This window comes from Centruroides sculpturatus, unplaced genomic scaffold (genome assembly GCF_000671375.1).
Source record: "Centruroides sculpturatus isolate CEXI.00-Female unplaced genomic scaffold, Cexi_2.0 scaffold1025, whole genome shotgun sequence".
Lineage (NCBI taxonomy): Eukaryota > Metazoa > Arthropoda > Arachnida > Scorpiones > Buthidae > Centruroides > Centruroides sculpturatus.
In genome coordinates this window covers 108,869-134,203 of record NW_019385163.1, presented here as the reverse complement: position 1 = coordinate 134,203, position 25,335 = coordinate 108,869, and the positions used below count along the sequence as shown (strand labels likewise).

At 34.1% G+C, this 25,335-nt stretch overlaps 1 protein-coding gene across 2 annotated transcripts in view; it reads left to right on the top strand.

Moving 5' to 3' along the window:
- LOC111635631 (BRO1 domain-containing protein BROX-like) overlaps positions 1 to 25,335 on the top strand; it is a 93,938-nt gene that overhangs the window by 17,608 nt on the left and 50,995 nt on the right. For both annotated transcript variants that reach the window (XM_023380648.1, XM_023380647.1), the window contains exons 3-4: positions 6,099 to 6,194; positions 20,790 to 20,862. In XM_023380648.1, the coding sequence (XP_023236416.1) occupies positions 6,099 to 6,194; positions 20,790 to 20,862 (169 nt within the window). The remainder of the gene's footprint in view (positions 1 to 6,098; positions 6,195 to 20,789; positions 20,863 to 25,335) is intronic.

Genomic DNA, 25,335 nt, shown 5'->3' with positions numbered 1-25,335 from the left:
GAGTTGAGCAGTTGACGTTGTTGTCAGTTAGCTATTGACAGTTCATGTGGTATCCATTTTCCTAGCTTTGAAACTTTTCCGATTTGTTGTAGATGTCTATGAACAGTTCCATGGGATGAATTTAAACGTTCCGCAATTTCATCAACTGTTAAGATGGTTCTGCTTCAAATAGTGCAGAGAGAGCATCATCATCAAAGTCAACAGGTCTTCCAGTACGAGCCTTATCCTCCACACTAAATCATTATTTCTAAATCTTTCAAACCACTTCTGCACAGTCCTTACACTAATTACAGTTTAATTATGAACAGTATTTAACTTTTTGGCTGCATTTGTAGCATTCTCATCACTTAAAAATAAAAAGTATAAAACATGTCTCTTATATTCATCTGTATAAAACATGTCTCTTATATTCATCTGTCATTTTAACGAAAATAAACAACTGAAATGTTCCCAATTCTGAACAGTATTATATGAATGAAATCCAATTTAACACTTCAGTGTAAAAAGTATCACATTAGACTGGCATTTTTAACAGCAAAACAATATTTTTCTCAAGGTCATAAAATAGGCATGAACTTATGGACTGACCTGATATATACCATAATGTCTAAATATGTGTATCCTGTTAAAATATCGTATTCATTATTGATATAATATTTCATTAACAATTGTATATGCAGTGACCTGTGTGTTATTGATACACTTGTCTATTCTATTCATTATATTGTTGATAAACATATTATTTAGTTATGGTATTAATTACACATTTATTTAATCTGTATATGATATTTAATTATTACATTTGTTTTTTGAAACCGTGTCCTGTTTTATATTTGTGATGTAGTAAACACTAGTATTGTGTTTTATTTCAAAGACACATGGCAAATTTTCCATCTAATTCCTTTATTAGTTGAGTCGACTCAACTAATAAAGGAATTTGATGGAAAATTTGCCNGGCGTAGTAAACACTAGTATTGTGTTTTATTCCAAAGACACATGGCAAATTTTCCATCAAATTCCTTTATTAGTTGAGTCGACTCAACTAATAAAGGAATTTGATGGAAAATTTGCCATGTGTCTTTGGAATAAAACACAATACTAGTGTTTACTATGCCACAAATTAATTATTACATATTATAACATGTGTTCTATATATTGAATGTACAAAAATAATACAACTCAACTAATAATAATATGGAATGCACCTTCTACCATTATTGAATATGTATATTTTCTTTAATGCTGTTATTTATTTTGAAAATGATCATACTTTATTATTGCTATCATTGTTTGTTTTTAAATAATTGTATGTTGGTTAATCTTAATCTATTATGTGATTATTCTATATATTATTACTCTGTTATTGCTACTCTGTTACTGCTGTAAATATATTGTCATTACTATATATGTACTTAATGTAACCATTTCACATGACCTGATAAACAACATGAGAAATTACCTCTATAAATAATATAAATATCCTCACTATCGTAATATTGAATGTATTTATCCTTGTAAGAATTGTTTGTAAAATTATGTTGATGTACTTTACTCCCGGTAATGCTGTTATGCAGGGCCGGGATATGTGTGTTCACACCTTAATAAATTAACGATTGATTGATTGATTGATTGTATTTTAAACTTTAATTTACATATAAGGGAATGTTTACAAACCATGTAGCTCAGTTGAATGGGATAGGAAGTAAGTCAGTACCTACCATGGACCACTAAAAAGGGGAGAGAGTCTGGCTTTGGTCATAGCCTAGCCTCTTCTTAAAAAATTATTCTGACCTACAGTATAACAAACAGTGTGTGTTGAAATTTCATGTTATAGACATAAGTGATCTATGTTATGTGGAGGCATTTGGAGGATACCAGTATCAGGGAAACTATTAGCAGAAACAGTATGAACAGAGAGATGATAATTCATCAATATTGATTGAGAACTCTCACTCACTGCTGTTGTATCACTGGTGATGCAACAGCATTGTGAGTCTGTGTAATTTCACAATTATAATTATTTAATTTAACTCATATTTACAAAAAATAATATTGTGAGATTTCTGATAAACCGTTTTATTCTAATTTGTCTTTTTTAGTTATTTTCAGTTGATATTAAAACTTGGAAACGAGGTCCCTAAATTGGTAAAATAGGTGAATTTCGTCCTAAAGCTTCGGTTGTTATTAAAGGTTTTAACAAAGTTTAAGTGAATACATAATTAGCNCCTAGCCTCTTCTTAAAAAATTATTCTGACCTACAGTATAACAAACAGTGTGTGTTGAAATTTCATGTTATAGACATAAGTGATCTATGTTATGTGGAGGCATTTGGAGGATACCAGTATCAGGGAAACTATTAGCAGAAACAGTATGAACAGAGAGATGATAATTCATCAATATTGATTGAGAACTCTCACTCACTGCTGTTGTATCACTGGTGATGCAACAGCATTGTGAGTCTGTGTAATTTCACAATTATAATTATTTAATTTAACTCATATTTACAAAAAATAATATGGAATATAATATAATTTCAAAATAATAAAAAAGTTATAAAATATGTATTTTTTATGTTATTGTGACAATGCCGAAGGGCCTCCCTATACTTCGGTACCACGTGACCAAAGGGTCGACATCGCATCGGCAAAGATCGCAATGACAAGTTTCGCCAGGACTGACACCACTGTGTCTTTACGGACAGACACAGAAACCGTTGTGTTCTTGCGCAAACAATTGCGTGTGTGAGCGAACGGATTTGGGATGGAGAGAGAGACCGCGCACCGGAAGTGACTTACTCAGAGACGGGCTAATGTAACAACTATTTAATTGGTAACTATAGGCCATACAGAATATAAAATATATCGATTTGAAATATGCTAGCTGTTAGAGATCTTTGCTACAATTGATTTGAGATATATATATAATAGACATTAAAATGGATCTAAGATTTTGGTTACAGTTCCGCGGTTCTCGAGAGAGAGAGTTTACATAAGTTGCACATGGTGATAAATACCTTGAGTTTTAGTGAGTTACTAGTAGGTATTGACAACGAAGTTAGTCCAGTTAGGCAATCAAGTATTTTGGGTCGATGTTAATCCAGAGAATAGGCACTTAAATAAGTCCGATGGTCCAGTGAAAAGCACAACGCACACAGAAAAAGATACAGAACTTGAGACTGATCTCTTCGAGGACAGGGCAATGACTGCCCACTTTGTTGTTCTGTTTTCAGGTTGGATTGTTGAAACAGAGATTTGAGGTCAAAAGGTGATGAGAAAGCGTCGTTAATAAGCCTGAGAACTTAATAGATGTTTAGCTCCCATGTTTAAAAGTTGACAGTTATTGAACGAAAGTATAGCTACACTGTGAAATGATGAAATGAGATAAACATACCGGATTTGCATCCTCACATTATTGTAAAACTTATTTTTACTAAACTTAAACTTTTAATATTAAAGAATACATATTCTACGATTTTATGTAGTACTGGATTTTCCCAAAAATAAAACCAGGTCTTAAATTAATTTTTGCTTCAAAAGATGCCTTAGGTCTTATTTTTGGGGATGTCTTTTCCAATGGTGTCTGCTTGGGTATTTACAAATGCTTAATTATAATTTATATTATCATTTATTTTAGGCATTAATGTCAATAATCATGATGGTGTTCCATGGATTAATACATTGTAGGTGAATGAACTAATGTAATTGTTTATAAAGCATATGAAATGAAAAAAACCAGTGATATCTCCAAAAAACATACCTGTAAACCTTACAAGTATAGAAACTGCAGTCAAGCATGCATAGGTCAATCGTTTCACATTATTACCATTTCATCTTAGATGTACTGTACATGAAACATGTTTTAGTATGAAACCTTCATTCAATGACTATGTTTTACATTCATAATTATGCCAGAAAACCTTTGATTGCACTTAGAACATCTTCATATTGATAAAAATTATCTGTTAGCTACAAAAGGCAAATCGGCTGTGGCCTTTTGTAGTTGACAGACTTTTACAATGTTGTGTATATATCATTAAAAGGGCCTTTTTTTCAAGCCTGTTGTGGGTTCAGTCAGCCCTACAGTGGGGCAGCTGAGTGGTAATGGATAGGGCCTGACATATGAGACAGACCACTCCTGAAAAAAATTCTTGAGTTTTTTTCCTGTAAATATTTGGAGTTTTCAAAAGAGCTCCTAATTTATACAGTGTTTTGAGAAATGACAAAGATAGACTTAGAAAAGATGAAAAAGCAGGATTATACAGAATTCCATTTGAAAATTAGCAATTGAGAAAAAAAGACTATATTGGGATTACAAGACGGAATCTAGCAATTAGACTTGAGGAGCACAAGTATGGCATTAAAAAAAGGCACTGCAACACAGTTTTGTTCATTATGGTACAGGTAGAGGACTCCATAGTTGGAATGAAGCGAGTATCTTCAGGGCTGTGTTCCCCATCGTTACCAATGAACAAAGAAAAAATTGAAATTTATAAAAGCAAATTAAAGGACAGTTGCATAAATGCCAGGGATGCAGGTGGACTACTTTCTGCATAGAAATTTTGCATAAAAGAAAAATTAAAATATGAAAACTTTTAGTCAGNCTAAAGTTAGCGATGAATACTGTTGAAAACAATTATGTCAAAGAAAAACAGCATTATTCCAAACTTTGAACCTGCTATAGACCTTAGCTATAGAATTCTGCTTAACCTGAAGCAGGCCACTGAAGGTAGCTGAAAATGTTCATTTTTAATTAGTGAATGCCGGATAGTGAGAGGAAGGTGTAAATTATTTTACCTTTGTGTTTTATTTGTTTAATTGTTAATTTGTCTTATATTTCATTTTAAATTTAAATGTAAGAGTTTGGATGTTCCTTTGTTAATAAAATGTTCCATTTTTGAAAAGGTGTTTGAATTCAGTTACACCTGAAGATGGCCTGTTGTATTAGGTTGAAAATGTTTGTGTTTTGTTTAATAAACATTTTTCAGCAACAGAAGGTGGTATTGATAATTGATAAATAAAATTGATTAAATATGCACAAAATGGTAGCACAAAAAGGAAAATATGTCCCAAAATAGCACAAAAAATAATATATACATAAAATTGTAAAATATGCAAAAAAGCACAAAAAGGAAATTGTCCAATGAGTGCTATTTGTTGGAATTTGTGCATATGTATAGTCATACTGAGACTGACACTAAATACCATGTATGGAATAATAGCTAGAAATCCATGCTCTAATTATAATTATGTATGCTCTTCAGATAGGGTTTAAAAATAAGGCTTTGTTTTGGGGGTCGGGAATGGATTAAATCCAATTTATATTGTTTTGTATGAAAAAATAAGCTTCAGTTTTAGAACAAATTAGTTTTTAAACAACTTTCAGGAATTAAGTTCGCAAACTGAGGTTTGACTTAGTTTAATAATGAAGCACTCCAAACATTAAAAAGCTTTCAGAAATATTGTTTTATTAAACATTAAAAAGTAACACACTAGGAAATAATATATTAATTTTTGCCATTAATTACGTTAACCTTTTTGTTTTTTCTTTTTAAAAATAAACTCCATTTTTCATAAGAAGCAAAATCTTCTGAAACAAGAAATTTGACCATCTGTTATGCCTTAGGATTTTAATTCTCTCTGCAATACTGAATACAAGTAATTTTTATATGGGAGTGGAAGATGAAATTGTTGTGTTTATCATATCAGTCTCATTACTACAGAATAAATTTTAAGACTACTACTATTATATTACATTTTTTTTAATTATCAGAAAAGTAATTCAACATCTCAATGCTATTTACACTTCCTATTGGTAAGTGATACATGACTTCATCACATCCATATTCATCAGCTGTGTTGTCTGCATTTATACTTTGCATCAAGAAGTTTAAGAGTTAAGGTTTACTTTGCCATTATCTCTGGCACTGTTGAATCTTTAAGTTTTTCATTGATGTAATTTAATAATAAAATTGTCATGTTTTTTATTGTTTTTGATTATTAGAAGAAACATTCTTATATTATGCTGTTTAATATTAAAATTATTAAATTTATTATATTTATTTTTATAATGTTTGTAATATTAATTTAATATTTATGTAGTGCACAGCAGGATGCAATTTTTGAACTTGTTTCCATATGCCAAAATTATGGAATATGGCTAATGAAACATGCAGCTATGATTGCAGGCAAAGATGAGTAAGTACTATGATATATATTATACAGAAGTTGTAAATCTATGTTATATATATATTTGTTATTATTGTACTATCCATTTTGTATCATAAAATGTTAAACCGAATAATATAACATTTTTCAGTTTTAATAAATGTTACTAGTAATTACAATTAGTAATTAAATACATTATCAATATCTCTTTACAAAATAATAAAAATGGCCATTTTTTTTTAAATGCTTAATTTCCAGAATTTATAATAAAAAAACGAGTATTTTAGGAAAATGTTATTTACATAAAAAGGCAGCAGTACAAACAATAAAATTGGCAGTGTAAGTCTGCAGAAACATATTCATAAAACTTTTCATTCCAAAAACATATTTAATACAGTTGAGTCTGCATAATTCGACACCCCAAGGGGAAGTGGAAATGTGATGAGTTATCTGATATGATGACTAAAACAAAGTTGAAAGAAACCACAAAACTACAATTAGGAAAATACAGTAGTGCTTTATACAGTACATGCAATGTATCTCTCTGACCATCCATCACTGACACTAAACACTACACTCTAAACACACTCAACCTTAAATGACCAGTAAAATATTTAAAAATACTACAAACGTTTTCGACCATTATTTCCGGTCTTCTTCAGGCAGAAAGTTCCGAGATTCGAATATCCGTTGTACTTGAAAAAATTTAAATTATTCTTAGAACGTATGAACCGATGCGTATAGACATTCATACTGCGCGTTCTTACTATGCATAGCTTATACAAATGAAATAATATATTTTTTAACACACACATATAAAAAACCCATGGAGATCCGGATTAAATAGGGTCTTCCCGTTCATATTAGAGCTTCCAAATGTTGGAAATATTAATAGCATCCTTGGAGTTGATGCAGTTGTTGTGTAGCCCAGCTTTGTATATTTCGAGAGTTTCCAGCGAATGTATATGTTCTCTTCAGCTTGATATATTAATTATTTGGGCATCATGCAGGTCCACTCTTATGCCCAGGGTCGAAGCATAAGTACACAAGGCAGTGGTGCCCCTTTTATGTTCAATGTCATATTTGTGTTTCCGTAGACTCTTATCTAGAGAACGTATCGTAGAGCCAATATATACAAGGTCCCTTTGAAAAAACCTATGGTCCCTTAATGGAACCAAGTATACCCCTGGAGCCAATCTTATGTTTATGCAATCTTTGCAGTTGCGGAGGAAGTCATAAACATTACCCCGTCTTTTATATGTAATTTTTTTGTTCGTAATTGCCGCAATTTCTCTATAAATAGGGTCCAGGTGGTGGTTATATTGAACTACAGCCCAAGATTGTGGATTGTTTGAGATGCTAGTGCTTGAGTTGTTGTTATTAATATTATATAATTGCGACCAATAGGCACATGCCAGTTTCTTGATTAATCCCCGCTCGTATCCATGTCCATAACCAACTTACCAACTTTAGTGGTAAGTTGGTTTCTACTCCAAGTACCTCAGCGATTTCCATCACTTTTTGTTTCAGTATAGGCTCCAAAATAGAAAGATTTGATGAACGAATTTGCTTTAGCCAATGTACTAGAGCATCTTTGACATCTTTGTATGGCGACTTTCTCTGGCGTTTTCAAGACAGCCATGATGAAAACCCGAGAAAAAGTTTCTTAATTTCCTCTTTTTTCTTCAGAATTCCCATCAATGTTGTTCTTGAAAGGTTTTCTTGTTTTTCAAATTCAGCTTTCAAAGTTTTCTTACATTCAAATTCAGATACAAGTTTGTATTTTTCCTTCAGCGTAAATGTTATTAGGTTTCGGATACTCATTTCTAATTGAAATGTGAAATACTTTCTGCAAATAATGCATGAATGAAAAGTGAGAAAATGCAAAACCGGATTCTACCGTGACATTAAGCTGTGTGGTGTAAACTCATTTTTTTCATGAGGGGAGTCGACTTACTAGACATCTGAACGAGTGTGGGACAGAAAAAGTATGTCGATTTATCCAACGGTGAGGAGTTAAACGGTGTCGAGTAAACCATAGTTTTTTAACATAATGCCTATGTAAGTTGGCCGGGAGCACAGAAACTGACTACTTAACCAATGGTGTCTAGTTATACCTATGACAACTTATGCAGACTCGACTGTATTTTCTGTTTTAAGGAAGTGTAATAAATTTAGCATATGACCAGCTAATTTTTCCATTGATTTAAAATGAGATGTATATCAGAAAGAGAAAACAAGATATACAAGAAAAAAACATGTTGTTTTCTTGCCAGATTTTCTAGTTTCATGGATGCACTTACTGTAAAGTGTTGATTATCCGAATCAATTGGGGACTGGGGTTGTTCGGAAAATCGATATATTTCGGATAACCGATTATGTACAAAAAAATGTATTAACCTATCCCATGTTGAAATTTTCCTCTGTTGTGTGTCGCTTTGAATTTTCATCGCTGTTAAGCCTAATGAAGACTATTGTATCATTAAAAATTATTTTTTTATTTTGTACAAACAAAATAAATATATTGAAAAATATAAAAACAATAAAAAGTTATACTTCAGAAGTTAATTTAGTATCAAAAACGTAAAATATTTGAGTAGCCCAAGACATAGCCAAAGATTGCAGCGCCACAGCACTGGTGAAATTTAAATTTGCCGAATGGTATTCTTTCAGATGATTGACTTTTGGATAATCGACGCTCTACTGTATTAACAAATCACATGAGTGATTTGTTGATAAGTGCATCCAGTTTTTTTAACTACTTATATGTTATTTATAAATTATATATTAATTTTTAAAGTTTTATATATTTAAAATACTAAAATAAAAAAATAACTGATTTAGTATACAATATATAATACCTGGGGACCCAAAAATAATGGGAATAATTTTGTGGAGGATGGGAGATTTGTAGTATGTGTATCTACCACTAGATGTCAGTAGATAGAATCCTCTTGAATCAATATGCGAAGCGACATCAGCATGTCAAGACTTGTTGGCCTGTAGTAACGTTTTTGTGAGAGCTCTTTTTCATTTTCATAAAAAATGTGATGTCAGATTTTAAAGAGAAATGTGCTGCTGTGAAATTTTGTTTCCTGTTAGGGAAAAGTAGATTGAAAATGGTTGAAATGATTCAGTGTGCTTACAAACAAGATGCCATGAGTGAGACAAGTGTTTGCAAATGGTTGTCCCGTTTTCACAAAGGAGAAATATCTCTTGAGGATCAACCCAGGTCTGGATGTCAAGCCAACATTTGAACTGACGAAAATGTTGAGAAAATTCGCAGTCTCATCAACAAAGATTACCGTCAAATATTGATGAACTCAGTGATTTGTCTGGGATTTCATAGAGTTTGATTCAGCCAATTATTGTTACAAGAACTTGGCATGAGAAGTTTATTCCGCACTTGTTGACTGCCAATCAGAAAGGCAATCACTTGGCAGCTTGTCAGGTTTGAAAGAACATTTGGAAAATGATCCAGACTTGTTTTCTAAGGTGATAACTGGTGATGAATTGTGGTGTTATGATCCAGAAACCAAATGTCAATCCAGCCAGTGGAAAACATCAGGATCTCCTTGTCCCAAAAAAGCATGACAAGTGACGTTGAATGTGAAAACCATATTAATCTGTTTTTTTGATGTGAAAGGATTTGTTCATTCTGAATTTGTCCATCCAGGCCAGACAGTCAATTGACATTGTTATCTGGAAATCCTTGGAAGACTTTGTGATGCTGTGAGAAGGAAAAGAAGGGACTTGTGGCAAACGGGGGATTGGTTTTTTCATCATGACAGTGCACCCGCTCACATGGGGTCTTCATGCAGCAGTTTTGACAAGAAATGGCATGACCCTCCTCCCCATCCCTTATATTCCCCTGATCTTGCATCTTGCAATTTTTTATTTTGGGATGAAGAAGGAACTCAAAGGGAAGCTATTTTAGACAGTAGAAGAGGTGAAAACAGACAACAGAGGTGCTAAGTGGCATTTCATAACAAATTTTCTAGGTGTTTTGAACAATGGAAAAAATGTTTGGACAAGTTTGAGGCTAATGAAGAGTATTTTGAAGGAGATTAAAATACGAAGTTGTTAAAATAAATACATGATTTTTTCCCATTATTTTTCTTTCCCACCACATATATATATTTGCTGTATAATATAATAGGATCTACTGCATAATCCTTGCAATTCAACTCTGTTTATTTGATTCTGTATTTTTACAATTAATATAAACAAATAAAATAGGATATTTCTTGCAATAAATATATAGTATTTTAGAAAGTATTAAAAATTTTGATAAACAGCATATAAATGATTTTCCTGTACTGTTGGTGTTGATTAAATAGTAATTTCAGTTTGGTAGTTGGAAATGAAGATTTGGCGATAATTATTCATTTGATAACTACAGTACAAATAGGTTACTTTAGTTTATTTAAATATAAATTTTTAATATTTTGTAATGATTGAAAATAGTGCTTACTTTCTGTAGAGATAAATATATTAAAAAGAAAANTTTTTGTATGTAACTATACATAAAAACAAAATAAAAATATAATTGTATGTAAATAAACAAAGGTAATAATAAGTTTTATTCATGTAAGAAAATTTGATTTGATTTATAGATAAGAATTACAGTAGAAGTTAATCTGGCATTTATGAGACCAGAATGGTGTCAAATTACTGGAAATTTTTGTACTTTTGCAAAATTTGGTAAGTGATATGCAGTGTGAATGTTAAGGATGTAAATAAGAAAAAATTACAACATACATTCTATTAGAAGCAAAATTGTGAAAATAAAACTGCTGTAAATGTTTAAAACAATACAAATTTTCAAGGTTATCTGCATGAAAAACTTGCTATGTCTGTTAGGGAAACTGGTTCTTGTAGTTGAAAGGTTAATAACTTGATAATCTAATGGATTTTATTGAATGAGCTTACATAACTTTATTTTAAATATTGAAAGCCAAAACTTCCTGAATAGTTGTGAAAGATCCCTGTCTTGCTTCCAAGTGCATACTGAAACTATCACATCTCAGAACTATTATTTATTCTAATTAGTGTTGCCATCTTATATACTAAGGACAGTCCTTACTTTAGTTGCAATGTCCAAGAATTATAATGCATAAAACATTATTTTAATTGAGAACTTACAAATGTGAAGATTCTTGTTTAGTGATATAAGAATCTTAAGTATTTTTTGAATTTCTCAGTTCATTTTTCAGACCAGTTCTTAGTCTTAAGATTTAAAGAATTCTATTTTCAGTTTTTTGTGTATAATTTAAGGACTTAGAAGCATTGGTGATGAGCCATGAGACTCAAAAGTACCTGGGACTGTTTTTGTTGTGATTCTTATATAAATTTTCCATTAAAATAGGTTTAATGGAGAACTCATTGTGAAAGTTACAGATGTACGAGACAAATCGTTCCAAGAATATCAATTAAACAATAATTTATTATAACAGGGATTTACAGGTCTTTTAGAGATGCCCGTCAGAGACAAAACACGAATATACAATAGGTCTCCACTCTCGTCCAAAATCTTACAAATTTTAAGAATCACAATATATGGTCTACTCACTAACTTATAATTAACTTATATCTAACTTAATCTAATATTAAACTAATAAGAGGAAAGGGAAGGAAAGACAGAAAAGGTCTACCGGTAGTTAGCTCAGGAGGTCCTGATGGTGGTTTCCGAATATTGCGGGGGTTTTCTCGGCCGACTTTGGTATATTCAACATTCCTGGTATAAATCTTGGCACTTATTTTTCTTAGACTATTATCTTTCACCAATTAAGTCGCTAGTCCTCTTCTCTTCTCTCTGGACTGCGCTAAACCTCGCACATGGGGCTGGTTCTTTGTCTTGGGTCTGACTTAGTGTCTCGACGAGATTTTCTTAACCCTCTCTCCTCGTCGTCCAGGCAAAAAGTGTCCTTCTCACCCCACGGGCAGGGCCGCACCCTGTTCACCTCGGTAAGCCACCAATCAGGACCCACGAAGTTCCCGCTCCTGATCGGGTGACCGGAAATGGTCATTAGCAGAAGAAGAAAGAAGGAAAAGAACAAAGAATCTTAAATCTAAATATTCTAACTAGGTATATACAAAATGGCGGACAGCCACATATGCCCTCATCAGGGGAGCTCAAACTCCACAGTGGAGTTTGTGATAGTCCACTCTCCTCCCTCTGAGGTTGTATCTGCCTTGATATGAGTCCTGTAGTTGATCACTTGGCGTTGTCCTGGCTTCCTGCTGTACAGGTTCTCTGATATGACTCGGGGATGCGATGCGTTGTTGGTAACTTCGTATTATGTTACCTTCATCCTCCTCTTCTTCATCTTCGGGTTGGTCAAGGTGATCCTCTCGGTTAGTCCTATTCGGTGTATGATTTCGATGCACAGTATGTGAGAAATATGGCTTAAGTCTATCAAAGTGGATTACAAATGTCTTATCCTTTGAAGTTTCTCCTAACTCCGCGGTTACAGGACCTAGGATCCGGGTGATACGAAAAGGACCTAAGTACTTGGGGGAGAACTTGCCAAATTTTCTCCCACGATGCTTTCGCAACACCCACACTCTTTGGCCTACTTCAAACCTCCGCGCCTTCCTTTGTAAGTTACATCTCCCCCTATTATCTAGATTTTGGTGCCGACCCCTTAAATATGCCTGATTCCTAAGTACGGTTAATTTTTCCATTATTTCCTTCCTATGGTCAGAAATACTCGTAGTAGTTTGTGTCCCTGTGGGGAACACTTCGGGTATCCGAGGATCGAAGCCTAAAAGGAGGAATGCGGGGGATTCACCGGTCGAAGAATGGGTCGCGTTATTATAGGAAAAAGCCGCTTGGGCAATATACTGATCCCAATCCCGATTCCTACCTCTCGATAACCGGGCTATTATTCCGCAGATCGATTTATTAAACCTTTCACACACTGAATTCGCACACGGGCGGTAAGCAGTGGTGACTTTGCGTGTAATACCTAAGGTTTCGCATAAATCATTGAATAATGTGGACGTGAAATTTGCCCCCCTGTCAGAGATAATCACTTCGGGGCACCCATAACGGCATACAATACGTTCGAATATAACATCAGCGATGACCTTGGCTGTTTGATCCCGAAGAGGGATAACTTCCGCATATCTCGTGAACACATCGATAACCGATAGGATGTATCTATTTCCGCTGTTTGTTACAGTTAAGGGACCGATAATATCTATTGCTAATTTTTGGAAAGGGAAGCTTGCTACCTCCGTCTCTTGAAATGGCTCCTTTCCACGATGGAGATTGAATCGCTGGCAAGTTTTGCAACCTTTTATAATGGACTTAGCTATAGCATGAAGGTTTTTAACATGATAATGTCTGTCAACCAACTGACTCGTCTTTTCAGCACCTAAGTGCCCTCCCATGCCGGACTCATGGCAGGCCCTAACTACCTCCCTACTCATACCTTTTCCAACACAGACGCGCTTCCACCGGTATAAGTTATACCGACCAGGCTTAACATGGACTAATACCTCACCATCAAGTTGATATTCCGGCTGGATGGTTCCCTTAACATTAATGAACTCTCCCTTCCGACGGTCGTTCTCCAGCCCCTGTTTCATGGTACTTAGGAACTCATCCTCTTCCTGAGACTTTATAACCCGTTGATACAAATTCCCATTTTCCCCACTCGAACTGTGGTTCATAGAATCGTGTTGGGAATTGGGGCTTATTGGGCGCGACATGAGGTCAGCTACAGGGTTATTCTTGCCTTTAACATGTGCTACTATAATGTTATAGTTAGACAGCTCGATTGCCCACCTCATTAGTCGATCATTTTGGTTATTCATATTCCTAAGATATGATAGGGGTTTATGATCAGAGTATACCTTTACATCATGGCCCAATATAAGGGATTTGAAATGTTGGAGGGATAGAATTATGGCTAGGCACTCCTTCTCAATAGTGGAATAACGCAATTCCGGTCCTCTAAATTTCCGGCTAAAATATCCTAATGGGACTACGCCGTCATCTCGTTGCTGGCCGAGGACTGCTCCTGACGATCGATCAGACGCATCAGTATACAAAACGAATGGGGATGAGAAATCGGGGTGTGCTAACAACGGGGGGTTGGATAATACTTCCTTAAATTTTATAAAACTCGCCTGGCAATTCTCATCCCATGAGAAGGGTTTTCCCTTTTTCGTTAATTCCGTTAGAGGTAATGCTAATTTGGAGAAGTTAGGGATAAAGTTCCGAAAAAACCCCACCATCCCCAAGAAACTACGAACGTCCCTAACATTCCGCGGTGGGTTACCTTTCTTAATAGCTTCTACATTACAAGGGTCCGGGTAGATTCCTTTCATCCCAATCACGTGACCAAGGTATTTGATTTCTTCTACCCCGAACCTGCTCTTAGTAGGGTGGAGTTTCAGATTAGCGTCATATAATATTTTGATTACTTGATCGATGAGTTTTAAGTGTTCCTCTAGAGTAGGAGAGAAAAGGATGATATCGTCCTGGAAAACATAGCAGTTTACGCCTATGAATGGGGCAAGGAGGCGTGACATGCAATACTGGAAAAAACGACCGCTATTTTTTCCTCCCTGGGGAATCCGTGTTAACTGGTACTTAGCCCACGGCGTGGTGAAGGCGAATATGTGCCTTACCGCCGGGTCTAAAGGGATCTGGAAATACCCCGATTTTAAATCAATCACCGAAAAATATCTACTCCCATGGAAGGTGCTTAGGATCTCGTCAACTCTAGCTAAAGGGAACATCTGGGGTTTCGTAATCTCATTGACCTTGCGCAAATCTAGTGTCATCCTGATTTCGCCCGACTCCTTTTTTACAATGTGAATGGGGGAATTCCATTCTGAAGAACTTCTCTCTATAATTCCCACTCTTAAGTAGGAATCAATCAACTTTTTTAGATCCGCCAGATAGCATTGGGGTATACGGTATTGCCTAACATTGACTACACGGGTGGTGTCTACTTCGGGTTTATGGGTAAATAATTTCGTACCTTCTAAATCTTCGATCGATTCGGCAAAAAGACCAGGATACCGGTTGAGTATGCGGGTTACTTGGTCACTACTATTCGACATATGCGTTCCCAGAGATGGGGACTCAGATAATAGCCCGCTACTCAAGCATTCGAATGAGGACCTTAGCGGACCCTTCTTCGACTTTGATAAAAATTCCTGCTTGATATGCTCGCTCGCACTGGCTATCAGGGAAGGGAACTGCTCCATGACATCCATCCCAATAATACCCTCATATTCTAAATTGGGGGGAAACTTCATACAACAACAACGGATCGGGACTGTTTTACCATTATAGCTCATAACTAAACTCAAAAACTGATCACATTGTGTGATCGCACCATTAATACCCCGGATACTAGTTAATCTGTCGTTAGTCATTGCGTTGTTAATCTCCGGTCGACTCTTCCTGCGGATGAAACCCAAATCGATCAGGGACTTCTCGGCTCCCGTGTCTATTAGGAATCTCAGGTTCCCGGTTTTCATGCTACCAATTATTAATGGGAGTCCCTTTCCAGACAATATAAATTTGGTCAGATTAACCACCAGACTAGGAACTCTACGCTGACCGTCATCGAGTTCCTGTCCTAGTTTAAAGCATGGCTCTTACGATTTGGACATCTACGGGCAAGATGATTCGGGCTATCGCAAATAAAGCACCGGCGGCCGGGATAGTCGCGCCTTTCTGGCCGGGTTTCGACTAGCTTCGTCACGACTTCGAGAAGGGATTTCATACCTTTTTCTAAACTTGCCAAGCGATCGTCATCCCTGTGGAGCATTACAGGATTAGCGCTTTCCCTTCCCTCCTCATACTGTTGATCACTGTGGGCATTGTAACCTATATTTCTAATTTCCCGTGAGCTACCACATTCTCTCTCCACACGTTCCTCCTTCTCGGCCCATTCGAAGGCCTGTTCTAACGTCCCAGGCTCACGGCGGCTCACATAGCAACGGATATTCTGATGGAGACCTCTAATAAATCTTTCCTTAATGACGTCATCCTTGAACGAAACAACAGTACGGTTTTTCTGGATGGCCCTGGACATAACCGTCTTTGTCCTAACAATATAATCACTAATTAATTCTCTCCCTCCTTGCTTTATGTTCAGCAATTGATCCAAATACCCTCTTTCTCCACCTTCATACCTCTCATAGCATTTTATCAAATTCCGCTTTATTTCTCCGAAATCTGGTATGGGGGTGTGCTCTAACAAACACATAAACGTACTTAACGGATCTCCCTTCAGTTTGGCTTGTAAAACCGCAACCTTAACATCATCTCCCCATTTTGCTAGTCGCGATATGTTATCCATCGTGCGGAAAAACTGAATTATATTAACATTATCGCTCGGGGAATTTGAGAAGGTAGGGATCATTCCCAAAAACCCTGTAACTACAATGGGAAGGTTCTCAAGTTTAACTTCTCCCTTATGCTCTAAAACTTGCTCGTCCTCCCGGTCCATAACTGACTAAGATAAATGAACAGTTACCTTAAAACTATACAATACTCAATTTCGAAGATCGATCTGAACGAGAGTTCTTTTTACAACGGGCATCCTGTCGCGGACGCCATTGTGAAGGTTACAGATGTACGAGACAAATCGTTCCAAGAATATCAATTAAACAATAATTTATTATAACAGGGATTTACAGGTCTTTTAGAGATGCCCGTCAGAGACAAAACACGAATATACAATAGGTCTCCACTCTCGTCCAAAATCTTACAATTTTTAAGAATCACAATATATGGTCTACTCACTAACTTATAATTAACTTATATCTAACTTAATCTAATATTAAACTAATAAGAGGAAAGGGAAGGAAAGACAGAAAAGGTCTACCGGTAGTTAGCTCAGGAGGTCCTGATGGTGGTTTCCGAATATTGCGGGGGTTTTCTCGGCCGACTTTGGTATATTCAACATTCCTGGTATAAATCTTGGCACTTATTTTTCTTAGACTATTATCTTTCACCAATTAAGTCGCTAGTCCTCTTCTCTTCTCTCTGGACTGCGCTAAACCTCGCACATGGGGCTGGTTCTTTGTCTTGGGTCTGACTTAGTGTCTCGACGAGATTTTCTTAACCCTCTCTCCTCGTCGTCCAGGCAAAAAGTGTCCTTCTCACCCCACGGGCAGGGCCGCACCCTGTTCACCTCGGGAAACCACCATCAGGACCTCCTGAGCTAACTACCGGTAGACCTTTTCTGTCTTTCCTTCCCTTTCCTCTTATTAGTATAGTATTAGACTAAGTTAGATATAAGTTAATTATAGGTTAGTGATTAGACCATATATTGTGATCATTAAATTTTGTAAGATTTTGGACGAGAGTGGAGACCTATTGTATATTCGTGTTTTGTCTCTGACGGGCATCTCTAAAAGACCTGTAAATCCCTGTTATAATAAATTATTGTTTAATTGATATTCTTGGAATGATTTGTCTCGTACATCCGTAACCTTCACATCATAATAACCACTTGTTTTGTTTTATTGTTTTATAGTTTAAATTACATCAAATTTTGAAGAATTTTAAAAAGAAGTAAAGATCATTTATTTTAATCTCACAAAATTATTTTTGAAATAATAGTCATTTAAAGTCTTATGTTTATAAATTTTTAATACACTTTTGCATTTTGTTCATAAAAAAACGTTTCATATTTCTTTGATTCATTCTCATACAGCAACTTAAGCCTTTGTTATCTAATTTTCAAAAAGCATTGACTTTTCAATACTGTTTTTAATTTTAAGAAGTTTTATGGTGTCAGATCTGGACTATAAGGATGAAGAGTAACCTATAATTTCAGATAAATACTTATCTTCATTGTTTCCTTATTGAAGGGCAGTCTTAAATAATCATGGTGCAAGAAAAAAATTGCTCTTGATTGATCATAAGATTTTTACAATACTTTATTGAATTGATTTTTTTTACTTTATACACAATCTTCTGGCACTAAAAATTTAATTACTGATTGTCTTGCTTTGTCTGCAATGAGGAAGACGATTTTATTATGTCTATTTTGCAATGATGCAATACCACAAACTAAGACTGGACACATTAGATTAGACACTTGTGGCTGCTAAAGTGTGATGGTCATGTATTTGTCTCTACATTTGGTAGAACATTGCAATAGACCTTATTTATTAATTAATCTTTATACATGTATATTAATTATTATTAAAATACTTTGATACAGAGTGTTCTGCTTAGACATTTAATTAATTAATTAATAAAACAATTATCATATGCTCCAAACCTACCATAATTTACAAATGATACATTCTTCTTGATACCAAAACCTCAAAATATATTCAGATGCCTAGTAAACTTTAATATTAGCTTCACTAGTGATCTAGTAAATGTCCAATTGACATTCTTTCTCAGCCCATGTGTTGAGAAGCATTTGTGGTATTACATTGTTGATTTCAGCACAAATCGTTTTATGTACGTCTTTCAGATTACATACTATTCGTTACATACCAGATTACATATTATCATATACTTGATTCTTAACGAATCTCCAGTGGAAATAGTCAGATGGAGTGTGATCAGGGACCAAGCAATGAATGGTGATTCTCTCCCAATTCATCCTACAGTGAAGAGACTATTCAAGAATGTGTAGACATCATTGACAAGGATGAGGGTAGAGCTCATTGTGTTGAAAAGAATTTTTTCAGGAAGCTGAGTTACAGCATATTTCTATAATGTGACCAAGTATGTTGGTCCAGTTATTATGGCCTCTACAAAAGAAAAAGAAAGATATAAATGTTTTATCCTTTATGATATCATACCAAATATTAGGTTCTGGAGAATCCCATTTGTATTCATATACAATGTGTGAATTTTGAGACTTCAGATGTCGCAATTATGTCTGTCTACTTTCTAGACATATGGATTACTGCCTTGTCCAAAAAGCATACTCAGTTAAGGAATCTGTTATTGGTATTAATTTTTGCCAATATTGTTTCTACAAAGTTTATTTGTGTTGTCTTGTCTTCTGGCTTAATTTGTTGTTATAAGTGAATTTTGTGCACATATAAATGGAACCTTTTATAATATCAATTAAATTAAAATATCCACAATCGTGAGGCAGATAATAGTGAGGGCTTATCAGACCAAATGATGGGCACAAACGCTCAGAGATTAAAGTGAAAAAAATTTAATAAACAGAAAAGGTTACTACATAAGTATGAAAACGGTTGTGAAACTGCCTCACGGTTGTGGATATTTTAATTTAATTGATATTATTATATCAAGGGCTAGAAGCAACTTTTGTAATAATTTAGGAACCTTTTATGTTTACCCTGTGGCACTGTTTTTGCTGGGATTTGTAGCTACACACTAGTCTGACAGATGGATTTTTTCAGTATTCTCTGAAATAACTATCAATACTGTTTAATGTTTTCCTCAGACATTTATGCTTGGCATATTTACCAATCATTGGTAATAAATTTTCTGTTTTTCTGAGTTTCTTGTTCTATTTAATAATGGATACACAAGTTAGGACATCTATTGTCACTCAAAAATAATATTTATAGCNTTTGTTCAGAAAAGAATTTTCTTAACTAAAAATATTTTCTTAATGCAAAAGGATAACACTTGTATTACTATTTTTCAAGTGTTACTAAGCAATATTCTGGAGACTTCTGTGGTAATAGCATGCTCACTGTTTCATTTGTGTTAAAATTTTCTGTTTTTCTGAGTTTCTTGTTCTATTTAATAATGGATACACAAGTTAGGACATCTATTGTCACTCAAAAATAATATTTATAGCAAAAATGGTTCTGGATAAGTGTTATATACCCCAATTTTGCAAGAAATAGTACAAAAAACACATACTCTGGTATCTACATGGTAACTGACAGTGCATAGTGTGCCAAAATTTGTTGGGTTTATAAATTTCAGAGCTGTTCTTTACACTAGCACTAACCTTCTATCATTAGAATTAGTATCTTTTTATGTTTCAAATTTTTCTTTTTTGTATGTAACTATACATAAAAACAAAATAAAAATATAATTGTATGTAAATAAACAAAGGTAATAATAAGTTTTATTCATGTAAGAAAATTTGATTTGATTTATAGATAAGAATTACAGTAGAAGTTAATCTGGCATTTATGAGACCAGAATGGTGTCAAATTACTGGAAATTTTTGTACTTTTGCAAAATTTGGTAAGTGATATGCAGTGTGAATGTTAAGGATGTTGCTGTATATTTGGTACCAGTGCATATTGGTTCAAAATATGTAATAATGTCTGACCTGATTTAAATGAAGTGCTATTTTTTTTAATCACATTGCCCTTGATCTTGCAGTTGACTTCTCAATAGATAGCCCCTCCTTTATCTCAATATATTTTTTTTTTCTTTTTTTTTCTTTGGGTCTCTAATTCACTATGTGTCTAAACAAATTCTAATTCACAGAATATTAACATGCTGGATTATTATTATTGGACAATTCTAGATGAATGGCTGCTTTTCAGAGGATACCAGATTAGCAGACATTCCAGATTATCATGTGCCAGATTAACAAACTTCTACTATATATCTGAATATTTACTTTTATTAGCTGTTGTTTTCATAGTTATGATTAAAATAATATATATGTTTTTTATAAGCATAAACATGGATGAAGCTAAAGAAGTTCATAAATGTCTACGGAAAGCTGCTGGAATATTTAGTACTGTCCAGGTATGTTTAATTTCATATTGTCCCTGATTTTTTAAAAATGTTTTCAGAATTTTTAATTAAAAAGTAATTGCAATAATAATAAAACTTGAAAAAGAATTAATGATAATTCTTTTATAAATGTTCTACTTTACAGTATCTGTCAAAGTAAATATATTTCAATAATATTAAAAAAAAAAAACCACTTTGTAAGGTTTTACCTGTCATTTAGAAGAAAAAAAAATTGCTAATAACTATAAAATAAGACTCTCTAAACCAATAACCGGTGCAAAGTTTGGCTAAGCAATAGAAAACGAACATTTTCTTAACAGCAGATGTCCCTTAAGAACAATGGGACAGTGTGCAACCCTAAGGGCAGGCTATAGACCAGGAGGATTATTTTTTTGGGTGGAATCAGACGAGAAGGGACGTGTGAACAAAGATCTCCAGCACGTTGGTGACATCTAGTGCAGAAGACAAAGGAATTGGAGAAAAAAGAAGTAGATTCCTGATAGTGAAAATACAAGAGTACCATTTTCGTCCCAGTGTATTTGACTTAATATGAGGTTTGGTGAACTAAGCTAATATTCATCTTAATTAGAAAGTGGTTCATCCTTTTGATCTAATGCATCGAGAGCACTGCCAATAATCTTGGGTACCCCTGTTTTTTTTCTATCTTCTACCTTCTTCCTTGCTCTAAATCTCCCTATTCTCTTAAATTTATAATAGTTAGTTATATGGTAGTTGTAAGAAATACATAGATATTTGTATCTGTCTTTTGTAAAATATTAATTAAGTAAGAATCGCTTGTTGCGGTATTTCAATTTATATCTTTTTTCTTATTGTCAGTTACGGTATTATTGTGCATTCATGTAAGGGATAGAGATTGTATAGCTGACATCCTATAAAAGAAGTTCCTGTATTTGGTTACATGAATTAAAGATTCTTGTTTTACTAAACTTGTTTGTCTACAAAATTTGCTCATATCATCATACTAATAACTATGGGTTTGCATAGCTTATAGTTGTAATTCATTTATTTAATCATGGAATAATTAATGCCATGTTGTACAGAAATTAAAATGTTAGTAATTGCAAAAATTATATTGATATGAACAACATAAATAAATTTATAGTAGTGGCCATGAGAATTTTATCATGCATAAAATTCTATAAAAATATGTTCATTTTTAAGTTATCATTTTACTGCAGATCTGCAGAAAACTGTAAAGACTGCATAAGCTATTACATTATAAACATGAGAATACTTTTCATTCACTGACAAAATCTACTGCAGCAATGTTTTCAGCGATTGTATCATCTATTGGTATAAAAACCCATGTATAGATGGTGTGCTTTCATTAGCAAAATGAAAAGTTTTCAACTTTGAAACCAAGCAATTATGCATTATTATATTTATTTCAAAGAAATAAAACTGATTGCTTTAGTATCAAGGGAGTACTGCAGCATGATAAGCACCTTCTTGGGTAGACCCCTGAATCTTCATTATTCTTAGGCTTAGGCTATTCTTAGGTTTAAATGTAGTGGTCTAACTGCCTAATTTATGTTGTCCAATTAATTTAAAATATAATCCAAAAACAAACTCGAAAAATAAACTGTTAAACAAAATCCAAAAAATTAAATGAGTTTCCTCTTCAAAAGAGTTCATGAAATTATTAAATTCTGTTCATGTCTCTATTCTAATTCCTAATGATTTAAATCAAAAATATTCTAGGTTTACAGTAATTTAAATTTTTATAAATTATTCTATTAATAAATGTTATTTAAATTATTAAATTTGCTTATTTTTAATATTTATAATAAATAAATAAAAACAATTTATTGCAGGTTTTTTTAGTTGCTCATTTGATTATATTTGTTATGTATTCAGTATGGCATTTATTAAAAGGTTTATCATTATTCTCCTTAATATTTTGTAAAACATTTCCTTTATTTTATAGACCTAACTGTTTAAATGCCATAATTTATTCTAATTAATCACATATTTAATGCTTTAATTATTATATTTTTATCTTGAAAGTTTCTGTTAAAGCATTTTTAGTTTTTATTGAAATTCTTTTGGTATAACGAACTAAACTGGATAAATATACTACGAATAAAACACACCTTTAATAATCCAGCAAATAAAAATTAATAAAATAAAAACGTTTTTGACCGTTTCTTAACAATCTTCATCAGTTAACATATAGAATAAAATCGAACACAAAAAAGAATGTAAATACGAAATTAAAAATATAAATAACGGAAAAGTAGCTGTGGTGGATAAAATAAGTGAAACAATATAAATTAAACTGAAAATGTTCCTAAAAAATAAAATAAATAAAGTCTCTTAATATCATTAATCTTTGTGAAATGATCGCCATACGGTAGGTAAAGAGTCTGCATCTCTATGGTTGATGCAAGCAGTTTTCTTGTGTGCCTTAAAGATCTCCAATTTCTCCAGATATTTCATTGTGTGTAAATTTATTGTAGGTTTAATTATTTCCGCCCAATCCCAATAGACTTGAATGTCATGTTGTGTTGGTAAGTTGATAGCATGGTGTTGTCACGGTTCTTATTAATCATATATTTATGCTCTTCGATACGTTACTGCAAGTTGCGCATCTTTGCGCCCACATAGACAAGATCCTAATTAAAATGCTGATCGTGTAAAGTGTAAGAACGCCGATTGAGGGGGGAGATTTTTATTCCCTACCGTCGGGATGGTCTAAGGTCTTAGTGTATGTGGGTGGCGGTTTTTAAAGGCAGCAAAGACAAGTGTTTACAAAGGTAAACCGTTNCCCTTTTTCCTTGTTTTTTAACATTTTTCTTTCCCGTATCCCTAACTATTGTAAGAACGCCGATTGGGGGAGAGATTTTTATTCCCTACCATCGGGATGGTCTAAGGTCTTAGCGTATGTGGGTGGCGGTTTTTATAGGCAGCAAAGACAAGTGTTTACAAAGGTAAACCGTTTATTCCGGACGATAATGCTTACATAATTTTTTGGCAAAGGTCCTTAAGTTCAGAACCTTGGGTTGTTTTCGGTGTCGATCTGGTCCTACGCTGGAGGGGCCCCGTGACTGCGTCGAGTGAGAAGTTCGAGATCTGAAGTGACAGCACACAAAAGATGAAAGGAAACACGACAGCTGTCGACAAACGAACACAACAGGTAGTCTAGGTGGAAAAGTCTTAGTGGAAGTTTCGTTGTCCTTGATTTTTGCGTTTTTATAGGGTTTTTGCGATCGGCTTCTTGTCAATTGGATAGTTCTTACATCACCGTTTTCCAATTGCTCATACACCTGTCTCCAGGTGTAAATGGAGCTTCGTTAAGTTCGTGGAAAAGGTCGGCTGGAGATGGTTTATCCGACACCATCTTTTCGAATCTGATCGCGTTTAATTGTTGACTATGACACCTTCGCTCATCTAGACATTTTTTTATCTAGTTTCGTTTTGCTTTCTAAACTGCGTCTTAAGTTTTAATATTTTAAATTTTTTTCTTTTTACATCTAAAATTTGGTTTTTCCGTCAACTTTTGATGAGCGTCGACGTCAAAGTCGGGTGTCGCCGATTCGACACTTATAATTTGCTTTCCTGACGATTTAACATAACAAATTTTTACATATCTTTCCTTTTTTTTTTTAGGGGGAGGGGCTATTTCCAGGGCCTCACATAAAGGTATAGAATAGATCTCTGATGTCGATTCCCAGACATATTGCTTCTTATCATTTTTTAATAGCTTGAAAACTGTAGGATTGTGTTGATATATCACTCGGAAATTATTCTTTTTTGGCCATTTCTTTATGTATTTGTCTCAAAAATGGGACATAATTTAAAACCATCCTTTGTCTATGGTCTTCCCGTAGGATGCTGTTGTTTAGTTGTTTGAAGGTTGCAATAAGTTTCACTATGATTTTCTTTCAGTATCCCTATTGTTCTGCAATCCTTATAATATAGTTTAGCTCAATTACTGTGTCTTTTATGCTTGTACAATGCATATAAGCTCTTTTTATCCAGGACCTAAGGCTGATAATTTGATGTGATGCAGATTGATCGAATTATGCAGAATTAAAGTGGGTTGAAAGCATGGTTTTATGTATATGCTGGTCCAGATTTCTCCCTGTCTGCAAGCGATGGAAATGTCCAAAAAATTTACAATACTTTTACTGTCCTGGTCCACTTGTAGTAACAAACCGTAAGGGTTATTTAATGTGCTTTCTTACCACATCGGGTTGTATATACTCCAAACCAACAACTACCTACAATTAACCATTAACCGGTGCGAAATTCTTTAAAATCGGCGAACGTTTTCGATTCCCCTCCTGGGATCTTCTTCAGGCTTACTTCTTTATAGCTTTCGTTATAACCGGATTCTTTAATTCGAATGTTTTTGAAAAAACGTAACGTGCCATTTTTCGAAAAAATTTCCGAAAACGGAAGGAATCCACGTGTTATTTCAAATGTAATTTTCTACCAATGGGGAATCGTTGTGTGCATTAC